At 40.7% G+C, this 18,328-nt stretch overlaps 1 protein-coding gene across 1 annotated transcript in view; it reads right to left on the bottom strand.

Annotated features, from left to right (window-relative positions):
- Positions 1-18,328, bottom strand: part of ITGA8 (integrin subunit alpha 8) — a 186,224-nt gene that overhangs the window by 15,264 nt on the left and 152,632 nt on the right. Inside the window, exons 27-28 of the mRNA XM_003930633.4 lie at positions 11,485-11,598; positions 75-176 (exon numbers count right to left, since the gene is read on the bottom strand). Of these exons, the coding sequence (XP_003930682.1) occupies positions 75-176; positions 11,485-11,598 (216 nt within the window). The remainder of the gene's footprint in view (positions 1-74; positions 177-11,484; positions 11,599-18,328) is intronic.

The following is an 18,328-nucleotide window of genomic DNA, read 5'->3' as shown; positions in this document are numbered from 1 at the left end:
CGCAAGCTTGACAGTGATTAAAACAATGATTTCAATTAAATTGTTTGTACCTATATATATTTAAAGATACTCACTGCCATGCTTCCTTCTGGGAGTTTTGCTGGCTGATCTTTATAAGGCATCTTCTTAACTTCAAAGGACACCAGGGATGCAAGAGCATAGGGATCATTTTTTCTCTGAAAGTATAAGTATTTATTTTAATAAATTTCATATAAAGTTTTTAAAAGTTACACTGGCAGCCACCCAATTATTTTTGGTGTTTTGCATTTCAAGCCAAGATTTCCTCCTTCCTTATTTGCTCTGTTTTACCTTTTTTCCTCCCATCCAGGCATTCATCCATCCACCTGCACATCCATCCAAGCATGCATGCATCCATTCATCCATGCATCCATCCACATCCATCTATGCATCCATCCATCCAAGCATCCATCAGTCCATCCAAGCATCCATCCATCCATCCCACATCTATCTATCCATCCATCTATCCATCCATCCAGGCATTCATCCATCTGTCCATCCATCCATCCATCCGTGCATTCATCCAAGCATCCATCCATCCATCCATCCATCCATCCATCCATCCAAGCACCCACCCATCCATCTATCCATCCATCCATCCATTTATCTCCTTCCTTTTTCTAAGGAGAATTCGTCTCATTAATTAAAGACTGTGTATAATAAGTTTAAAATAAAAACAGAAAATCAGAGTCCTAAAAAGGAGTAAGCAAAGAATTAATATAGTTATTGCTAGTGAAAGACAAAGGAGAGACATAATGGGTTACCAAATTCTTATCAGATAGAGGGAAATATTTTAGGAGAGAAACTGGCAGTAAGTTATAAAGAAATGTATTGGCTGAGCATGGTGGCTCATACCTGTAATCCCAGCACTTTGAGAGGCTGAGGTGGGCAGATCACCTAAGGTCAGGAGTTCGAGACCAGCCTGGCCAACATGATGAAACCCCATCTCTACTAAAAATATAAGAAAAAAAATTAGCTGGGTGTGGTGGCAGGTGCCTGTAATCCCAGCTACTCAGGAGGGTTAGGCAGGAGAATGGCTTGAACTCAGGAGGCACTGGTTGCAGTGAGCTGCCACTGCATTCCAACCTGGGCAACAGGAATGAAACTCCATCTCAAAAAAAAAAAGTATTACATTTCACAATTTATACAAGACACACAACAGGGTTTCTTGGGCCTCATTAGTCCAGTCCAATTGTTGGACTGTAATAATTTTGTTTAAACATTTTTTTACAAAGTTTTCTCCTCTATGGTGGATTTTTTTTCCCTCCATTATTTAAACCCTTTTCCCTCTACATGGTAAGGGCAGGACATAGTATGTAACTTTTATATACTTAAACTTACTATATCTTTGGATGTTTCTTTCTTTGTACTCCTACTCTCTGGAATAAATAACCCTACTCATTTGGGAAAATTCTTTTTTGGATGTGATCCTAATGTGCGCTTCTCTCTTGGCATTTCCATTTTAACTAAAAGTTGCATTTTTGTTTGTTTGAGGAGTGTTTTTATAAAATTCAGGAATTTTTGCTCATAAAATCTTGTGTATACCTGGTGATTTCCATCTAATTTCCTTGCCATCCTGACTGATAGAAACAAGAGAAATTCTAGTAATTATATCTTGTGTGTAAGGATTATAATTATATTCTCAAATGCATTTCCATGCTCCCAAACCTCCAATGTAGAAGTTTTCTTTAATCTCTAAGTTCAATAGAGAATTGATAGAAAATATTACTGTTCTTGAAGTCATGTCTTTGATAAGCAAATAGTTTGAAAACCCCATCTCTGCATGAAAAGTTTTTAGGTGGAATGCTTTGTTCTTACAGATTCTGCATTTATAAATAGGAAAGTTTCTTATGCATCATAGATGGCATTTGAACTCTAGGATGTAGAATGTGGATTAACATGTGTCTCTAAGGGAATTTTCTTTCACTTCCTTCCTTTGCCCTTCCTCTGTTGCTAAGGCTGGAGTGCAGTGGTGTGGTCTCGGCTCACTGCAACCCCTGCTTCCTGGGTTCAAGTGATTCTCCTGCCTTAGCCTCCCAAGTAGCTGGGACTACAGGCTCACACCACCATACCAGCTAATTTTTGTATTTTTAAAGTAGAGTCAGGGTATCACCATGTTGGCCAGGCTGGTCTTGAATTCCTGACCTCAATTGATCCTCCTGCCTCAGCCTCCCAAAGTGCTGGCGTTACAGGCATGCGTCACCATGCCCAGCCTCATCACCAATCTCAACTGTCATTTCTGGTGGTTCACAGACCACTCTGCTTTGCTGAACTTCAGACGTACCTGAGAGCAGTCTCAGAGACTGATTCAGTAAGTCTGAGATGAGACTGTATCTGACATATTTTTTTGGAAGGTTCACATTGTTGTTTAATTTTTAATTTTTCTCTATTACTTTTCTCCCCAACTAGATGAAAATGGAAGGCATATTCCATGGAATATAATGTCTGTATCTTCTACAGACTCTAGAACAATGTGCACAGGAGAGCTTAATCAATATGGATGTCTGACCACATGAATGAAGGGTGAATAAACACATTTAATGCTTTGGTCATTTGACGACTCTCCCGCTCCATGTACCATCCATTTGTTGCCAATTATGAAAGATCTTTCTATTATTGAATTGGACACCCTTTCTCCGTTTAACTAGAGTAAAGAGTTCAGGAAGTTGTAAAGGGTGGTAGTAACATAAAATGAGGGCTACAGTCCATGTGAAAGGGATATTGACACGCTCTCACCTCTGCGATTTAATTCAGACATGTGCACAGACGTAGCCTGGGGCACTAACAAATCATGAGGTAGGCAAACAGCCTGTAACATCACCTCTCCTGGATCAATCTGCTCTTTGTTTTAAATGTATTCTCCCATAGCAAGGTTTCTTCCACCCTTTTTGGAAGGAAAAAAAAAGTACATCTTCTTCACTTTTAAAGAATGCTCTGGAGCTCCAAGGAATGGAAAGTGTAGTTTATTAGACTGATCAGCAGAGTCAGCATCAAAGATACCCAAGTCCTGCATTGCAGGTCAGAGGCATGGCACAGGTGAGTATTTAATAACTCTTGAAAAGCAATTATGGGCAGAGTTGTAATAGTGATTCCACATCCAAAGTTAAATGCTTCCAGTTGTGCTCTTTATATAACAATGATATTATTCTTATGTTCGAAATAATCTCCTCTCCCATACAGCAATCTACTCATGTAATAGCAATCACTGCCATATTGTAGGCAATTTAGAATTGAAACACCAGCTGGGGTTAATATCCCTTGGCAATATTGTGGACCTTTGTCTTGCTCCAACTAGCTGTTAATCCCCAGAAAATGCCTTGCTCCTCTGTCATTACTGCATCATTTAAACCATGGTTTGTAGCTCACTGGCTGTCTCTATGATGCATTTTTGCACTGGCTTATTTCACTTAACATAACAGCCTCCGGTTCAATCCATGTTCTGTCCTCAGTTTGGAAGCCTTCTCATCTCAACCTGGAGGGTTTCAGTTTGAAAGATGTAAGAAAATGAGATGCTCGCTTCCGCCTAAAATGCAAGACGTCTTTGCTAAACTCACTAAATCAGAACAGCTTGTGGCTTGAGGGAGGATAAGGTACAAGGATTTGGGAGAAAAGCCAAATGTTATCACAAACATGAGCCGAAGCTCCTCACAGATTCTTCTGCTGAATGGGCTGGCTGGCCACAGATGTCAGTATAGGTGCATTCCTGGCTGCACCTGTGCTTTTGAGCTATGGGACCAGCAGGACTTCTTTTCTGGTCCCAACCCTGATGACTAACACAAGACCTGGTACAGACAGGATGAAGGGAAGAAATTGGCTGAAGGCAGCCAATAGCTACTAAAGCAATCCCTAGCTGCCCTCATTGCTCATCAGCATAAGACACTCCTGCCAGCACCATGACCATTTGCAAATGCCATGGTAACAACCTGGAAGTTACCGCCCCTTTCCTGGAAAGTTGTGAATAACTTGCCCTTCAGTTTGTACTCACCCACCCCTTAAGTTGCATATAATTGAACATGGGTATAAGTGGATATAAATAGAGTTGCCGAGATTCCACCAAGTCCAGCTCTTGGGTGTGCTGTCTAGGAAGTAGCCCGCTCCTCGTGGAGCAGGTCCAGTTCAATAAAAGGTTGTTGTTTAAGATTGTGACTTTCCTTACCTCCTCTCTTAAAGTAAGAATGAAGCCCCTTTTGCCCCATAGCAGTGTCATCTGTCATCTGAAAAGGCAATATAAAGTTGCTTAAATTTGTTTCTGAATAAAGCCAAGAATGCTTATGAGCTAAGCCCGAATTTTGGGGTTCACCTGCCCTGCATTACTTTTGCATCTCAAACCAAGCCATCAAGGTGGCATTTCCAGAGATCCTAGAGAAAGGCTTCCAAAAGCACTTTTGGTTTCTTTTGTTCAAAGGTATCACAAATTTTTACATTTCCAGAATACCAGCTGCTTCCTGGGTCACTTGCCTTAGGCCATGAGGGATAATTTGTTGTGATCTCATTTGTTAGTTTGACTGCTTTCATTTTAAATCTACAAGGACTTGTAGATAAGCCAAGACTAGTATTTGGCCAGAGATTTTTCATTCATTAAAACATCATGAGTAGTATCCTGTGTCAGGTGATACAAGGGCTGGGAAGAAGATTCAAAGACAAGAAAACATTCCTCCTGCACTTGAGGAGCTTACCGTCTGGTGTCAGCTACAGATATATTTTTGGGAAGATTCCTCCACTTCCCTTCCCAAAACAACTTCTTCACACAACCTCACAAGTTTATTTTTTCATTGCGTATGGCAGAATTTCAGTATTTTATTCACTCAACAGATCTGAACCCAAAAGTTTACTTGTATGGTTCATGCTTATATCTAAGTTTCAAAGTAAAGCCAGTACCTTCTGTCCCTTGGTCTACATATCACATCATTTTGCTGCCTTTGCTCCCTACTCAGGAGAGCAAGCAGGAGGCTTTTGTGTTTATTCAAACCTGTAACCTCCCACTTAAGGAAAAGTAGATTCCTGATAGAGGTTTTGCCTTTTGAGGTGGCCAATGACACTGTTATGGGGGAAAGGGGACCTAACTCTTACTTTACAAGGGGATATAAGGAAAATCACAAAGCTAATATTAAACACAATCCAGATCTACATTCGTAGATATAATAATTGATTGTGTGATCGAATCCTGCAATTTTAAATGGAAATATACTTTCCTAACATTCTAAAACAGTACTGCCCCATAGAACTTTCTTCAAGGAGAGAAATGCTCTTAATCATCATGGACCAGTGCAGTAGCCACAAGCTATGACTCTTAAATACTTAAGATGTGATCAGTGAGACTGGGGAAATGAATTTTAAATTTTAGTCAAATTGAAATACTTTAAATAGCCATATGTGACTGTTACTACTGTATTGGACAGTATAATTCAAGAATCAAAAGATGTTTTCTTTTGGATTCAGAAATAGCATGCTATACTATTTAAATATCTTGAAAAAGTTTAATACATGATATTTAAAACCTATAGTAGTTATAGTATAGTCATCCATAATATAGGAGTAAATAGTTTAGCCATCTGTAGTACAGTGATCGTAATATAAAGTCTACAGAGGCTACTATAGTAATCTTTAGTTCAGCAGTCTAGCTTAGTAACATACATAGGGTAAAAGCTCAACATTCTCCCTCTTACTGTCTATGTGACTTGGGAAGCCCACATAATCTGTTTCAGTTTGCTTATCTGTGAAACGCAGCTGACAATAATAACACATGTCCCATGGGATTGCTTTAAGAGTTAAATGAGTCGTTCATATACAAGCATGTAACATGGTGCCTAGCTACATGGAAAGCACTCAGTAGTAACCTATTTGCAGACAAACAGGCCTCTTTGGAAAGACTGGCTGGCTGTTCCTTAAGCATAAAGAGCAATTTAGATGTAGTCTGTTCTCAGTCAACCAAAGCATCAACACAATACAAAAGTAGACAGCATACAGAGTTCTTGCTGGCTTATGCCAAATAGAATAAACACCATAAATTACTTGTGAGCTACCCGTAGAATCAGTGAATTTTCAGGCATAAAAGGAGCCTTTAGTCCAATCTCTTCATTTCACAAATGAGGAACTTGAGCCCCATGAAAGTTAAGCGCCTGAACACAACCAGGCAGGAATGGAGCTGAGCCCCTGCATCCTAACCTGACCTGGTATCTGCCAAAGGGAGAGAAAACAGACTCTGTCTAGTTTCAATTATGGTCATTGCTCCTAGAACTTGAATTTAATGTATGTCTGTAGTTTCTTGCACATCACTTTGCTAACAGGCAGTTTTCACATTCATGAAATTCAAAAGCATGCTCACCCCTGTGTTTACACATAGACTTTTGCCAATATTTACCAAAACTCCAAGAGCATTTGCACTCTTCTGGTTCAGAATTTTGCCCAATTAGTGATAATGTCTGAGAGTAGATGGCACATGTGTGTAGTAAACAGAGTCATAACAAAAACAACTGAAACCCTAATTCATTACTTCCCTCTCATACTAGTAAGTTTGGTGAAGTATTTTAAGAAGTAAATTTACTAGATTAAAGAAATTTGTGCAATACTGTGGCAAAACAGAGTCAGGCTTTGTTAGTGGGGATGGAAGATTATTGATTGTAAGGGGTTGAATAATGTCTTCCCCAAATTCATGTCCACTTAGAATCTCATTATATGACCTTGTTTGGAGTAATAGTCTTTGCAGATTTAATTAAGGTAAAGTTTGAGATGAGACTGTACTGGGATTAGCATAGGCTTTAAATCCAGTGAGAGTGTCCTTATAAAAAATAGAAGACAGGGACACAGAGACTCAGAGGAGAAGGTGATGGGAGATGGAAGGAAAGTAGAGTGACAGTCTACAAGCCACTGAATGACCAGGATTACTGGCAACCACCAGAAGCTAGGAAGGGCCAGGCCTGGTGATTCATGCCCATAAGCCCACTGCTTCAGGAGGCCAAGGCAAGAAGATTGCTTGAAGCCAGGAGTTTGAGATCAGCCTAGGCAATAGAGCAAGATATCATCTCTATAGAAATAATTTAAAACAGCCTGGCATGGTGGCAGGCACCTATAGTCCCAGCTACTCAGGAAGCTGAGGTGGGAGGGTTGCTTGAGCCCAGGAGTTCAAGGCTGCAGTGAGCTATGATTGCACCACTTCATTCCAGCTTGAATGACATAATGAGGCCCTGTCTCTACCAAAAAAAAGGAAAAAAGCAAACAAAACAAAACAAAACAAAAAAACGAAGAACAACAACAACAAAAAAACCCCACAAAACCCAAAAAAAACTTGGAGGGAGGCCTGGGATAGTTTATTCCTCAAAGCCTCCAGGAGGAACCAATCCTGCCGACGCATTGGTTTAAGATTTCTGGTTATGGACTTTGAGAGAGTACATTTCTGTTGTGTTAAGCCACTTAGTTTCTGGTCCTTTGTTGCATCAGCCCTAAATCAGCCCTAAGAAACTAATCTATTGATCACAATAATATAACTTACTTCCAGCTGTCATCTGACTAGAGAAGAACAGGATTTATAGTTTATGCTTTCAGACAAATTTAATCTAAAACAGGCATCCCCAAACTTTTTACACAGGGGGCCAGTTCACTGTCCCTCAGACTGCTGGAGGGCCGCCACATACTGTGCTCCTCTCACTGACCACCAATGAAAGAGGTGCCCCTTCCTGAAGTGCAGCAGGGGGCCAGATGCTGTAGTTTGGGGACGCCTGATCCAAAAGTAGGAAATTCAAGAGTTGGCTAATGATCAGTGGTAGCAACTCTCCAAGATGGCCACCAGGGACTCTTCCCTTCTGATATTCACACCCTTGTGTGGGTGCCTCTCCTACTGAATGAATATGGCTGATATGCGCAAATGATAGGACACTGTGGAAATGACAGAAAGTGGCTTTCAAGGGTAGGCCATGAAAGATATAAGAGCCTTGCTGTCTCCTGGCTCACTTGCCTGGGGGAAGCTAGTCACCATGTTAGGAGATATCTCAAGCACGGCCGTGGAGGGGGGCACATGGTAAGGCCTGCTGTGCATGTCTCCAAGCCATGTTGTAAACAGAGCTTCCAGCCCTACTCAAGCCTTCAGATGACTGCAGCCCCAACTGACATCTCAGCTGTAACCTCAGGAGAGACACTGAACCAGAATCGCTCAGCTAAACCATGGCCAGATTCCAGACTCAGGGAGACAGGATGAATGTCTATTGTTTTAAGCTGCTAGGTTTTGGGGAAATTTGTTATGCAGCAATAGATAACTAAAACACTGTTCAGAACAGACCTCTTGGTTTCCTCTCCCGAAACAGTGTTCCCCCAAGTCTTCCTCACCATTTGGCTTAGGCAAAAGAAACCTTGGAGTCAGTCTTGATTCCTCTCTTTATCTCATTTTCTCACAATAAATTCAACAAGTATAGCAAGGTATGAGTCTGGATTGATTTTTTTCTCCAAAGTCAATCCAGACTCATACCTTGCTATACTTGCTTCACTGTTTTGCCCTAGATTAACTCTACACCATTTCCCTCTGGACTATTGCAGTAGCTTTCAAAGCCAGTGTTTCCAATACTGCCCTTTCAAAGCTGTTTTATTAGATGCTGAGTAAACATATATCATTTATAGCATATGAAGATAGAGAAAGAAGCCAAGTTGAATATGCCTACCCCTGACTTTAATGAAACATTACAGGTACCTTTGAAACATTCTGTTTCTTGCTAAATGTCTTCTACTCTAAGAGGCTACTTACTACTCTCTTAATTTTGTGCTTTCATTTTCTTGTTTCCTTTAAAGTTCTACCAACCTACTGCTTAGGTTACCTTTTTTTTTTTTTTTTTTTTTTGAGCTTTATATAAATGGAATCATAATTGACTTGACTTTAAAACTCAATATTATGTTTCTGAGATTCATCCATGCCAATGTTTCTAATTCATTTCTTTTTATTACTGTGTAGTATTGCTTTGTTAGAGTATGTATTAATTTATATACTCCTATTCTCTTAAAAACGTAATTGTCACATCACTTCTTAGATTAATTTTGTGGTGGTCCATTGCACTTAGACTAAAATCCAGGCTCCTGTCTATGGCATGTAATTCCTATAATTTCTATCTCATCTGTGGTAATACAGACATGCTGGTCTCCATTTATTATTTGAACAGTTCTAAAGTGTTCTGGTCTCAGGGCCTTGGCACTGCTGGTTATTTTCTGTTGAGCACTGCCTGTAGGTCTTCCCATCTCAAGTCTCAGTTCCATAGCACCTCCTCCTAGGGCTCTCCTCTGCCCATCCTACCTGCAGAAGGAGCCCCGCTGTCTACTCTTTATCCCACTACCCTGATCTCACCACCCCACTCTACTTCCTTCCTGGCACGGATGCACTGGTTTACCTGCTCAGTGTCTGACTCCCTCCCCTGAGATAACAGCCCTGTGAAGGCAGGTGCTTTGTCTGTTTTGTTCACAGCTATTTCTCCTATAACTAGACTCCGAAGCAGCCCTTGGCACACTGTAGGTCTTCCCTACATATTTGTTGAGTGAGTGAATATATAATGGTTTGATTTTAAAAAGAGTCAAATAAATTGGGCACTGTGCCTCTCCTTAGGTCAGCAAATTGGATGATGTGCCTCTCCTAGGTCAGCAAATGGGTCAAAATGGGATGATGTTGTCCCCCAAGGACATTGGTAATATCTGGAGACAATTTTGGTTGTTATACCTGGGGTAAGGGTGCTGCTGATACCTACTAGGTAGAGGCCAGGGATGCTGCTAAATATCTTGTAATGCCCAGGGTGGCTCCCAACAACACAGCATGAGCTGGTCCAAAATGTTAATAATGTAGAGATTGAGAAACTCTGCCTTAGGAGAAAAGTAAGAAAAGAAAGAAGGGAAGAAAGAAGAAAGGAAGGAAGAGGAAGGAGAGAAAAAGAGAGAAAGAAAAGAGAGAGGAAGAAATAAAAGAGAAAAAAAGAAATGAAAAAATAAAGAAAGAAAAGAGGAAGGAAGGAAGGGAAGAAAGGGAGGAAAGGGAAGGGAGGGAAGATGGCTTCACAATGACCTTTAAAAAAAAAACTTTAATTTTCCTTATGTTTATTTTAAAAACAAAAACAAGATTGATGAGACTATAGAAGCATATTAAATCATAGAAAACATAAAAATCTAGAGATTAAAATTCTATATTTATAACTAGACTCAAAGGGAGTTGATCCTTTGATTTTTCAAGACACAATAAACCAAATGAGTTTGTTTAGTAGTTAAAATGTGAGCAAGAATGTGCAGATGTGGTAAGAGTTAATTTAGGATTAAAAAAAAAAATCTTCCCCAAACAATTACCCCTGTAATTCCAGCACTTTGGGAGGCCAAGGCAGGTGGATCACCTGAGGTCAAGAGTTAGAGACCAGCCTGGCCAACATGACAAAACCCCATCTCTCCTAAAAATACAAAAATTAGCCGGGCATAGTGGTACATGCCTGTAGTCTCAGCTACTTGGGAGGCTGAGGTAGCAGAATTGCTTGAACCTGGGAGGAGGGAGTTGCAAAGAGCCAAGATTGTACCATTGCACTCCAGCCTGGGTGACAGAGCACACAATCAATGGTATGATCCCTGGCTGTTGTGGGTGGAATGATCCCTGGCTGTTGTGGAATGCAGAGCTGATAACATGAGTGTTGGGTAATCTGTAAATCATAGCACATACCTGGAGCTTGGCTAAGTCCATGCTTCGGGATGACCTGACAAGAGGAACTTTCTAGAACAATCTCCCTTTGTCCTAAATTGATTTCTATTTTAACTTCTCTGGACATATAGGTCTTGAATTATGTTCTCAGACCCACCATGCTGCTACTGACCAGTAGTTACTGTGCCCAACACTAGCTATATAACAGTGCACTAAGTATATTTTCTGAATCTACTATCGAGGTCTTAGGAACTCAGGATATTTAAACTGTCTTCACCTGATGGGAAAAAGGAGCAGTTCATCTGGCTCAATTCCTCCACATAAATTTTCTTTAAATTTTTTTTTAAATGAAAACTTTTACATTAAAAAAACATAAAAAAAGTTTTAAGTTTAAAATTCAAGTTTTAAGAAAATGGAAAAATTTTAAAATAAAAAATTAAATAAAAATAATTTTTTAATTAAAAATCTTTTCTTTTTTTTGAAGCAATATCTCACTTTGTCACCCAGGCTGGAGTGCAGTGGCACAATCTTGGCTCACTGCAACCTCTGTCTCCTAGGTTCAAGGGATTCTTGTGCTTCTGCCTCCCAAGTAGCTGGGACTACTGGTGTTCACCACTATGACTGGCTAATTTTTGTATTTTTAGTAGAGATGAGTTTTCATCATGTTGGCCAGGCTGGTCTCTAACTCCTGGCCTCAAGTAATCCACCTGCCTCAGACTCCCAAAGTGTTAAATTAGAAATCTTTATGAAAAGACTTCCCACTGGGCTTTTGTGAAGCAGTTCCTAGTGAGCAGTGTGTATGTACTTCTGTGGGTGTTTCTTACCTGGAGGAACGTGTGGGCCCATAATCGTGACCTGACTTTCAGGACTGCACTTTCTCCTCCCTCGAGTCGTCCCACTGCACAGGAGATTTGTAAACACTCGATATTTGTACAGTTCTGCAAACAACAGCAGTGAGAACACATCAGAGTCTTTAAATCATGGTAGAGACTGAATACTGAAGTTAGCTTATTTATATTCTATTTCCTTATAATAAATTATTAATTTAAATAATAATAAATGCAACAATCAAGAAACCAAGAAAACACAGTTTAGTGGCAAGGATGTACCAACTTTAGTGGTAATATAGAGATAAAATGGAACACAAAATACAACATACAAAATACAATAAAATTTAAGCTCTTTTCTAACGACTTTAAAACAATCTTTCTGCAGCAGTGACTGAATTGTTCTGTTTCATTTCCTCAGAACCAGGGAAGACACTGCTCACAGATATTCACAATACCTGATGCTGGGTTTAGCAAGTCTGGAACGGGTTGCAGAAGAAGGCCCCTGAGCCTTTATTATCTCAAAGACCTACAGTTACTGACCCATTGATATACATTTGTTCCATAATGTTCTTCTGTCTAAATTATTTCCTGGTTATAAAGAAGGGTTTTCTGCAGCTTTCATTCATTAGGCTTTTTTTTTTTTTTTTTTTTTTGAGACAGAGTTTTGCTCTTGTCACCCAGGCTGGAGTGCAATGGTGCAATCTCAGCTTACTGCAACCTCTGCCCCCCAGTTTTAAGCGATTCTCTTGCCTCAGCTTCCCAAGTAGCTGGGATTATAGACGCCCACCACCAAGCCCGGCTAATTTTTTGTATTTTTAGTAGAGATGGGGTTTCACCATGTTGGGCAGGCTGGTTTTGAACTCCAGACCTCAGGTGATCCACCTGCTTCAGCCTCCCAAAGTGCTGTGATTACAGGCATGAGCCACTGTGCCTAGCCTCATTAGGCTGTTTTTTAAACCAGTTTCTAGAATTGCCTAGCATATGATGAAGAACCTTTAACATTAGAAATGCATGTTCCTGGAAAGGATTCATTATAATGACATTCTATCTATCAAATCAGATTTTCTTTTTTTTTTTTTTTTTTCTTTAAGACAGAGTTTTGCTCTTGTTACTCAGACTGGAGTGCAATGGTACAATCTGGGCTCACTACAACCTCCACCTCCCAGGTTCAAGTAATTCTCCTGCTTCAGCCTCCTGAGTAGCTGGGATTATAGGCAGCCGCCACCATGCCCGGCTAATTTTTGTATTTTAGTAGAGACAGGGTTTCCCCATGTTGGGCAGGCTGGTCTCGAACTCCTGACCTCAGGTGATCCACCTGGCTCGGCCTTCTAAAGTATTGGGAGTACAGGTATGAGCCACCATGCTTGTCCTCAAATCAGATTTTCTAATCAGATTCCAGCATGGAAATAAATGAATGCATCATAATCATAATTTCCCATGTGCCATGCACAGAATGATACGTCACTAGTTGTACTCCCTCACGGATCTATTTTTATCTTGTGGCCCATGCTTATTCATTTTTCATATCTCAAGCACTCAACATTGGCCTATTAGTGCTCAATAAAAATCAATGTATTGGATATTATGTGAAGTAGTTGACTGGCACATTTCATTCTAATGAAATGGATATAACACAGAATAATCCAGGAACATATTACCATAAGAACCTTTTTCAAGATCCTTAGAATTCTCTGCAAAGGGTTTAGTAATATATTATCTGATAAACTGCTGTAAGGTTCAATTCCTACAGACTATTTCCAAAGGCAGGTGAATGGGCTGTCCTTGGGCTACTAGATTTGGGTGCTGAGGTGCTGATATGGTTTGGCTGTGTCCCCACCCAAATCTCATCTTGAATTGTAGCTCCCATAAATCCTACGTGTTATGGGAAGGATCCAGTGGGAGATGATTGAATCATGGGGGTGGTTTCCCACATACTCTTCTCATGGTAGTGAATAAGTCTCCTGAAATCTGATTGTTTTATAAGGAGTTTCCTCTTTCTAGTGGCTCTCATTCTCTGCTTGACTGCTTGTCTTCTGCCTTCCACCATGATTGTGAGGCCTTTCCAGCCGTATGGAACTATGAGTCCATTAAACCTCTTTTTCTTTATAAATAACCCAGTCTCAGGTATGTCTTTATCAGCATCATGAAAATGGACTAATATGGTGCCCACAGCAGGAAAAGGAATTCTCAAAACTCTGTGGTTTGTGGTCCTTTCAAGGACTCTCATGTTGACCTGTGCTCCATGGCTGACATGCGGCTTACCGCTAATCCCTCCCTTAGAGGCAACAGGGGCATCAAGGTCAGGAGTTGCAGACTCCTGCAGATGGGAATCCCAGTTAGCCAGCTCTGTTGGAGGGTTCTGGAGAAGACGATTCTTGGAATGAGCCATGAAGAGTATGAATGGGAGGTCACCTAGCAGAATGGGAGGTCTGGCCCATGGTTCTGTTGTATAAGACCAGGGAATGCTCAAGAAAGGGAAGGACAGGGTCTATGAGGGTGAGGTGGACAGATGGAAATAAGATAGCAGTGAGAGAAAGTCTACATGAAGAGTCTTCCTACGCATGCTAAGGAGTTTAGATTTTATTCAGAAAGCGCTGGGGAGCCTGTGATGTTTTCAAATCCAGGGGTATTGATCAGGTTTGTATTTTAGAGGGATGGGTAATATAAGAGGAAAGAGAAGAGAGAGGGAAGAGTAGGTGGCAGAGGGTGACAGGGGCCCATTACAAGAGCCCCTGGTAAGTGATGCTGAAAGCTGAGCAGAGGCAGTGGAATGGAGAAAGGAAGATAAAATTTGGAGAAGTTTAGAAAATAGACTAGACACATGATGACTACACAGAGGTTGCATGGAGAGTTCTCTTGAGAGTGGGATGGATGGGTGCTGGCAATACTGAGACTGGGGATTCTAGAGAGGAGATACATTTGGTGAGTCATGGAGACAAGGGTTTTGGGCAAGTGAGGACTGGGGTGGCTCTTAGACATCCAGATCATGCCTTTAAGGCTTGAATACAGTAAGGGAGGGCTGAGATGACAGGAGGCACCAAGGAAAGACTGGAACTATGGTCATGCAAAAAATTAAATGGATGGGAGAGAAGGGGAGGGGACTGGGATGGAATCCTGAGGCACGGGAGCGTTGAAAGGACAGGCAGAGAGCAATCTTAGAAGAGAATTTCTAAGAAGGGGCCATCCAAATAGCAGAAAGAACCAGAGGGGATGTTTTGGGGGGAGTTCCAGAGATGTGAGAGTTTTAGGAAGTGACCAATAGTATCAAATGCTGAAGAGGCATTAAGAAAGGCAAGGTGGCTACAAGCTGAGCAATGAAAGGGAAGACAGGAAAATTTGGAGAGGAGACAGAGGTGATTGCTACAAAAACAGCAGGGGCCCGGGGTGAGAAAGGCGAGGGTATTCTTAGGCAGAGGAGAAATTATTTTTCAATGTTGTAGATACAAATTTTTCCCATGCAAATTGGAAATTATGATCCCAACACAGGATATTGGCATTTTGCATTTTCAAATTCCTCATCAGAAATGTGATTCAGTAAGTTGTTTTTAACTAAACAAAAACTGTAGGAGGGCTTATTTCACTTTTGATTTTAGAATAAACTTTGCATAATCACTTTCTATCCAGAGTTGTTTTGACTCTAGGACATGGGGAGGCATAGGATTTGCAATTTTTGAATAAATAAGAGAGAGAGAGTAACATATGTGTTAACAAAACCAGATATGGAAATCAAGAACTGCCTTAGCCTTCATCTGAAAGTTTCTTTCTTTCTTTTTTTTTAATGGTCATTTAACATTTTATTCAAACACCAGAAACCACAAAGCACAAATTAGTCACTTTAACTAAAAAGTTTTAAAACTCTCTACATGGATAAAAACAAGAAAAATCAAAACACAAATGACTAACAGTATGTAATACTTTTCACATATTGTCTATTTTTGTATTAGAATATTGATCTTTTCCCGATATTCTTTTTTTGAAACATGTGTCTTGTTTTGTCTCAGGCTGGGGTGTAGTGGGATAATCAGAGCTCACTATAACCTCAAAGTCCTAAGTTCAAGTCATCCTCATGCCTTGACCTCCCAAAGTGTTGAGATTATAGCTGTGAGCCACTGTGCCTGGCCTCTGATATACTTTTAAGGAGCTACTTATTTATTAGTAAGATTAGCCCTTTGTTAATGATCTGAGAGTAAGTTTCTATGATAGTCGGAAGTTTAAAATTTTTTTTTTTTTTTTTTTTGAGACGGAGTTTCACTCTTGTTACCCAGGCTGGAGTGCAATGGCGTGATCTCGGCTCACCGCAACCTCCGCCTCCTGGGTTCAGGCAATTCTCCTGCCTCAGCCTCCTGAGTAGCTGGGATTACAGGCACGCACCACCGTGTCCAGCTAATTTTTTGTATTTTTTAGTAGAGACGGGGTTTCACCATGTTGACCAGGATGGTCTCGATCTCTTGACCTTGTGATCCACCCACCTCAGCCTCCCAAAGTGCTGGGATTACAGGCTTGAGCCACCGCGCCCAGCCTAAAATTTTTTAAAGAGAAACAATAGAAGGGAAAAAATAGACCCTGCCACACAAATATACACAATTTTCAAAAAATATATAGTTATTGATCTCTACCGTCTCAGTGTACTCATGAGGCATACCCTGAAGTGGAAGTTAAAAAACATACTCAAACTTTGATTTTTCAAATGATTAGTTCTGCATAAGTTTGGACACTGGTTTTTCAGAGGGCTTCTCCCATTAGTACTGTGTATTAGAATTCTATAGATGTCTTTATTTTATTTTATTTTATTTTTTATTATACTTTAAGTTCTGGAATACATGTGCAGAAAGTGCAGATTTATTACATAGGTATACATGTGCCATGGTGGTTTGCTGTACCCATCAACATGTCATCTACATCAGGTATTTCTTCTCATGCTATCCCTCCCCTAACCCCACATACCCTGACAGGCCATGGGTGTGTGATGTTCCCTTCCCTGTGTCCATGTGTTCTCACTGCTCAACTCCCACTTATGAGTAAGAACATATGGTGATTGGTTTTCTGTTCCTGTGTTAGTTTGCTGAGAATGATGTCCTTTTCTGTTCTATTGTTCACCAGGGAAGCTTTAAAAAATTATAACATACAGAACTTTATTAACTTATCCTAAAAGGAACTGTTACGTTTTTTAAATATTACAGTGTCATAAAAATTTACCTGAGGCCAGGTGCAGTGGCGTATGCCTATAATTCCAGCACTTTGGGAGGCCAAGGCAGAAGGTTGACTTGAGGTCAGGAATCTAAGACTAGCCTGGCCAGTGTGGTGAAACCCCGTCTCTACAAAACCCACAAAAATCAGCTAGGTGTGGTTGTGGGCACCTGTAGTCCCAACTACTTGAGAGACTGAGATGGGAGAATCACTTGAATCCAGGAGGTGGAGGTTGCAGTGAGCTGAGATCATGCCACTGCACTCCAGCCTGGGCAGCAGAGCGAGACTCTATCTCAAGAAAAAAAAATTTAAAGTACAATCTTCCAATTGCCGTAGTTTTTTTGTCATGTAACTTCAGGTACTTCTATCATAATAAATGGTTCATTTGACTTAAGTTTAACTGATTATTTAAGTTAGATTTGTTTATTATATTTTTCTATCAATTTCCATAGTTCAAACATTTTCTACTGTCAAGATCAGGCATCCCCAAACTACGGCCCGCAGGCTGCATGCGGCCCCATGAGGCCATTTATCCAGCCCCATGCCGCACTTCAGGAAGGGGCACCTCTTTCATTGGTGGTGAGAGGAGCACAGTATGTGGCGGCCCTCCAACGGTCTGAGGGACAGTGAACTGGCCCCCTGTGTAAAAAGTTTGGGGACGCCTGGTCAAGATGAAATACATGAATGCCAAAAAATGTTTAAGACACACCTTTTAAAACCTATTTTAACCATTTTTAAAGTTAGGTGTACAGTTCAGTGGCATTAAGGACATTCGCAATGTGTACCACTGTTGCCTCCATTCAACTCCAAAGCTATTTCATTATCACAAACTAAAACTCCTGAAAACTTTTGCATCAGTGAGACACAGAACTAGGATTTGTTTACATCACTTTCATCCTAATATCCTCTTTGAGGGCTCTTTACTATGGCTTAAAAAAGTTATCCAGCCAGGCACGGTGGCTCATGCCTTTAATCTCAGCGCTGTGGGAGGCTGAGGCAGGTGGATCGTCTGAGGTCAGGAGTTCGAGACCAGCCTTGCCAACATGGTGAAACCCTGTCTCTACTAAAAATACAAAAAAATTAGCCAGATATGGTGGCACATGCCTGTAATCCAAGCTATTCAGGAGGCTGAGGCAGGAGAATCACTTGAACATGGGAGATGGAGGTTGCACTGAGCTGAGATCGTGCCATTGTACTCCAACCTGGGCAACAAAAGAGAAACCCTGTCTCAAAAAAAAAAAAAGTTGGCCATGTGATGGGCAACACATTTGGGATTTTCAGGAGTAGGAGTATGATTAATTTAATATAGTGTTATTCTACTTTACTGGACTGAAATAAATGATTGTCAGAGATTTAAATTACTCTGCTATGCTTCTGTTTTTAAAAAATAGTTATTTCAAGGTAAATACAGGAGTACAGGAATGGAAAGGAAGTTGATTTAGGACTTGTCCAGCTTCCCCCTTGCCACCCATTTGTCTTCCTTAAAACTCATGAGCCTTCTCTGTATCATCTGATAACTCCAACTAGCATCCCCTAATGAATTGCCTTGAGCTCAGAACTGAAGGAGAGGCAGAGCCTGTGGGGTGGAGGGGCTGTTCTTCTGGGTCCTTGTACCCTAAGTCTGTGGATTACAAAAAACCATGAACTACTC

Source organism: Saimiri boliviensis, chromosome 8 (genome assembly GCF_048565385.1).
Source record: "Saimiri boliviensis isolate mSaiBol1 chromosome 8, mSaiBol1.pri, whole genome shotgun sequence".
Lineage (NCBI taxonomy): Eukaryota > Metazoa > Chordata > Mammalia > Primates > Cebidae > Saimiri > Saimiri boliviensis.
The sequence above is the reverse complement of the archived record's forward strand: the minus strand, read 5'-3'. Positions and strand labels throughout refer to the sequence as shown.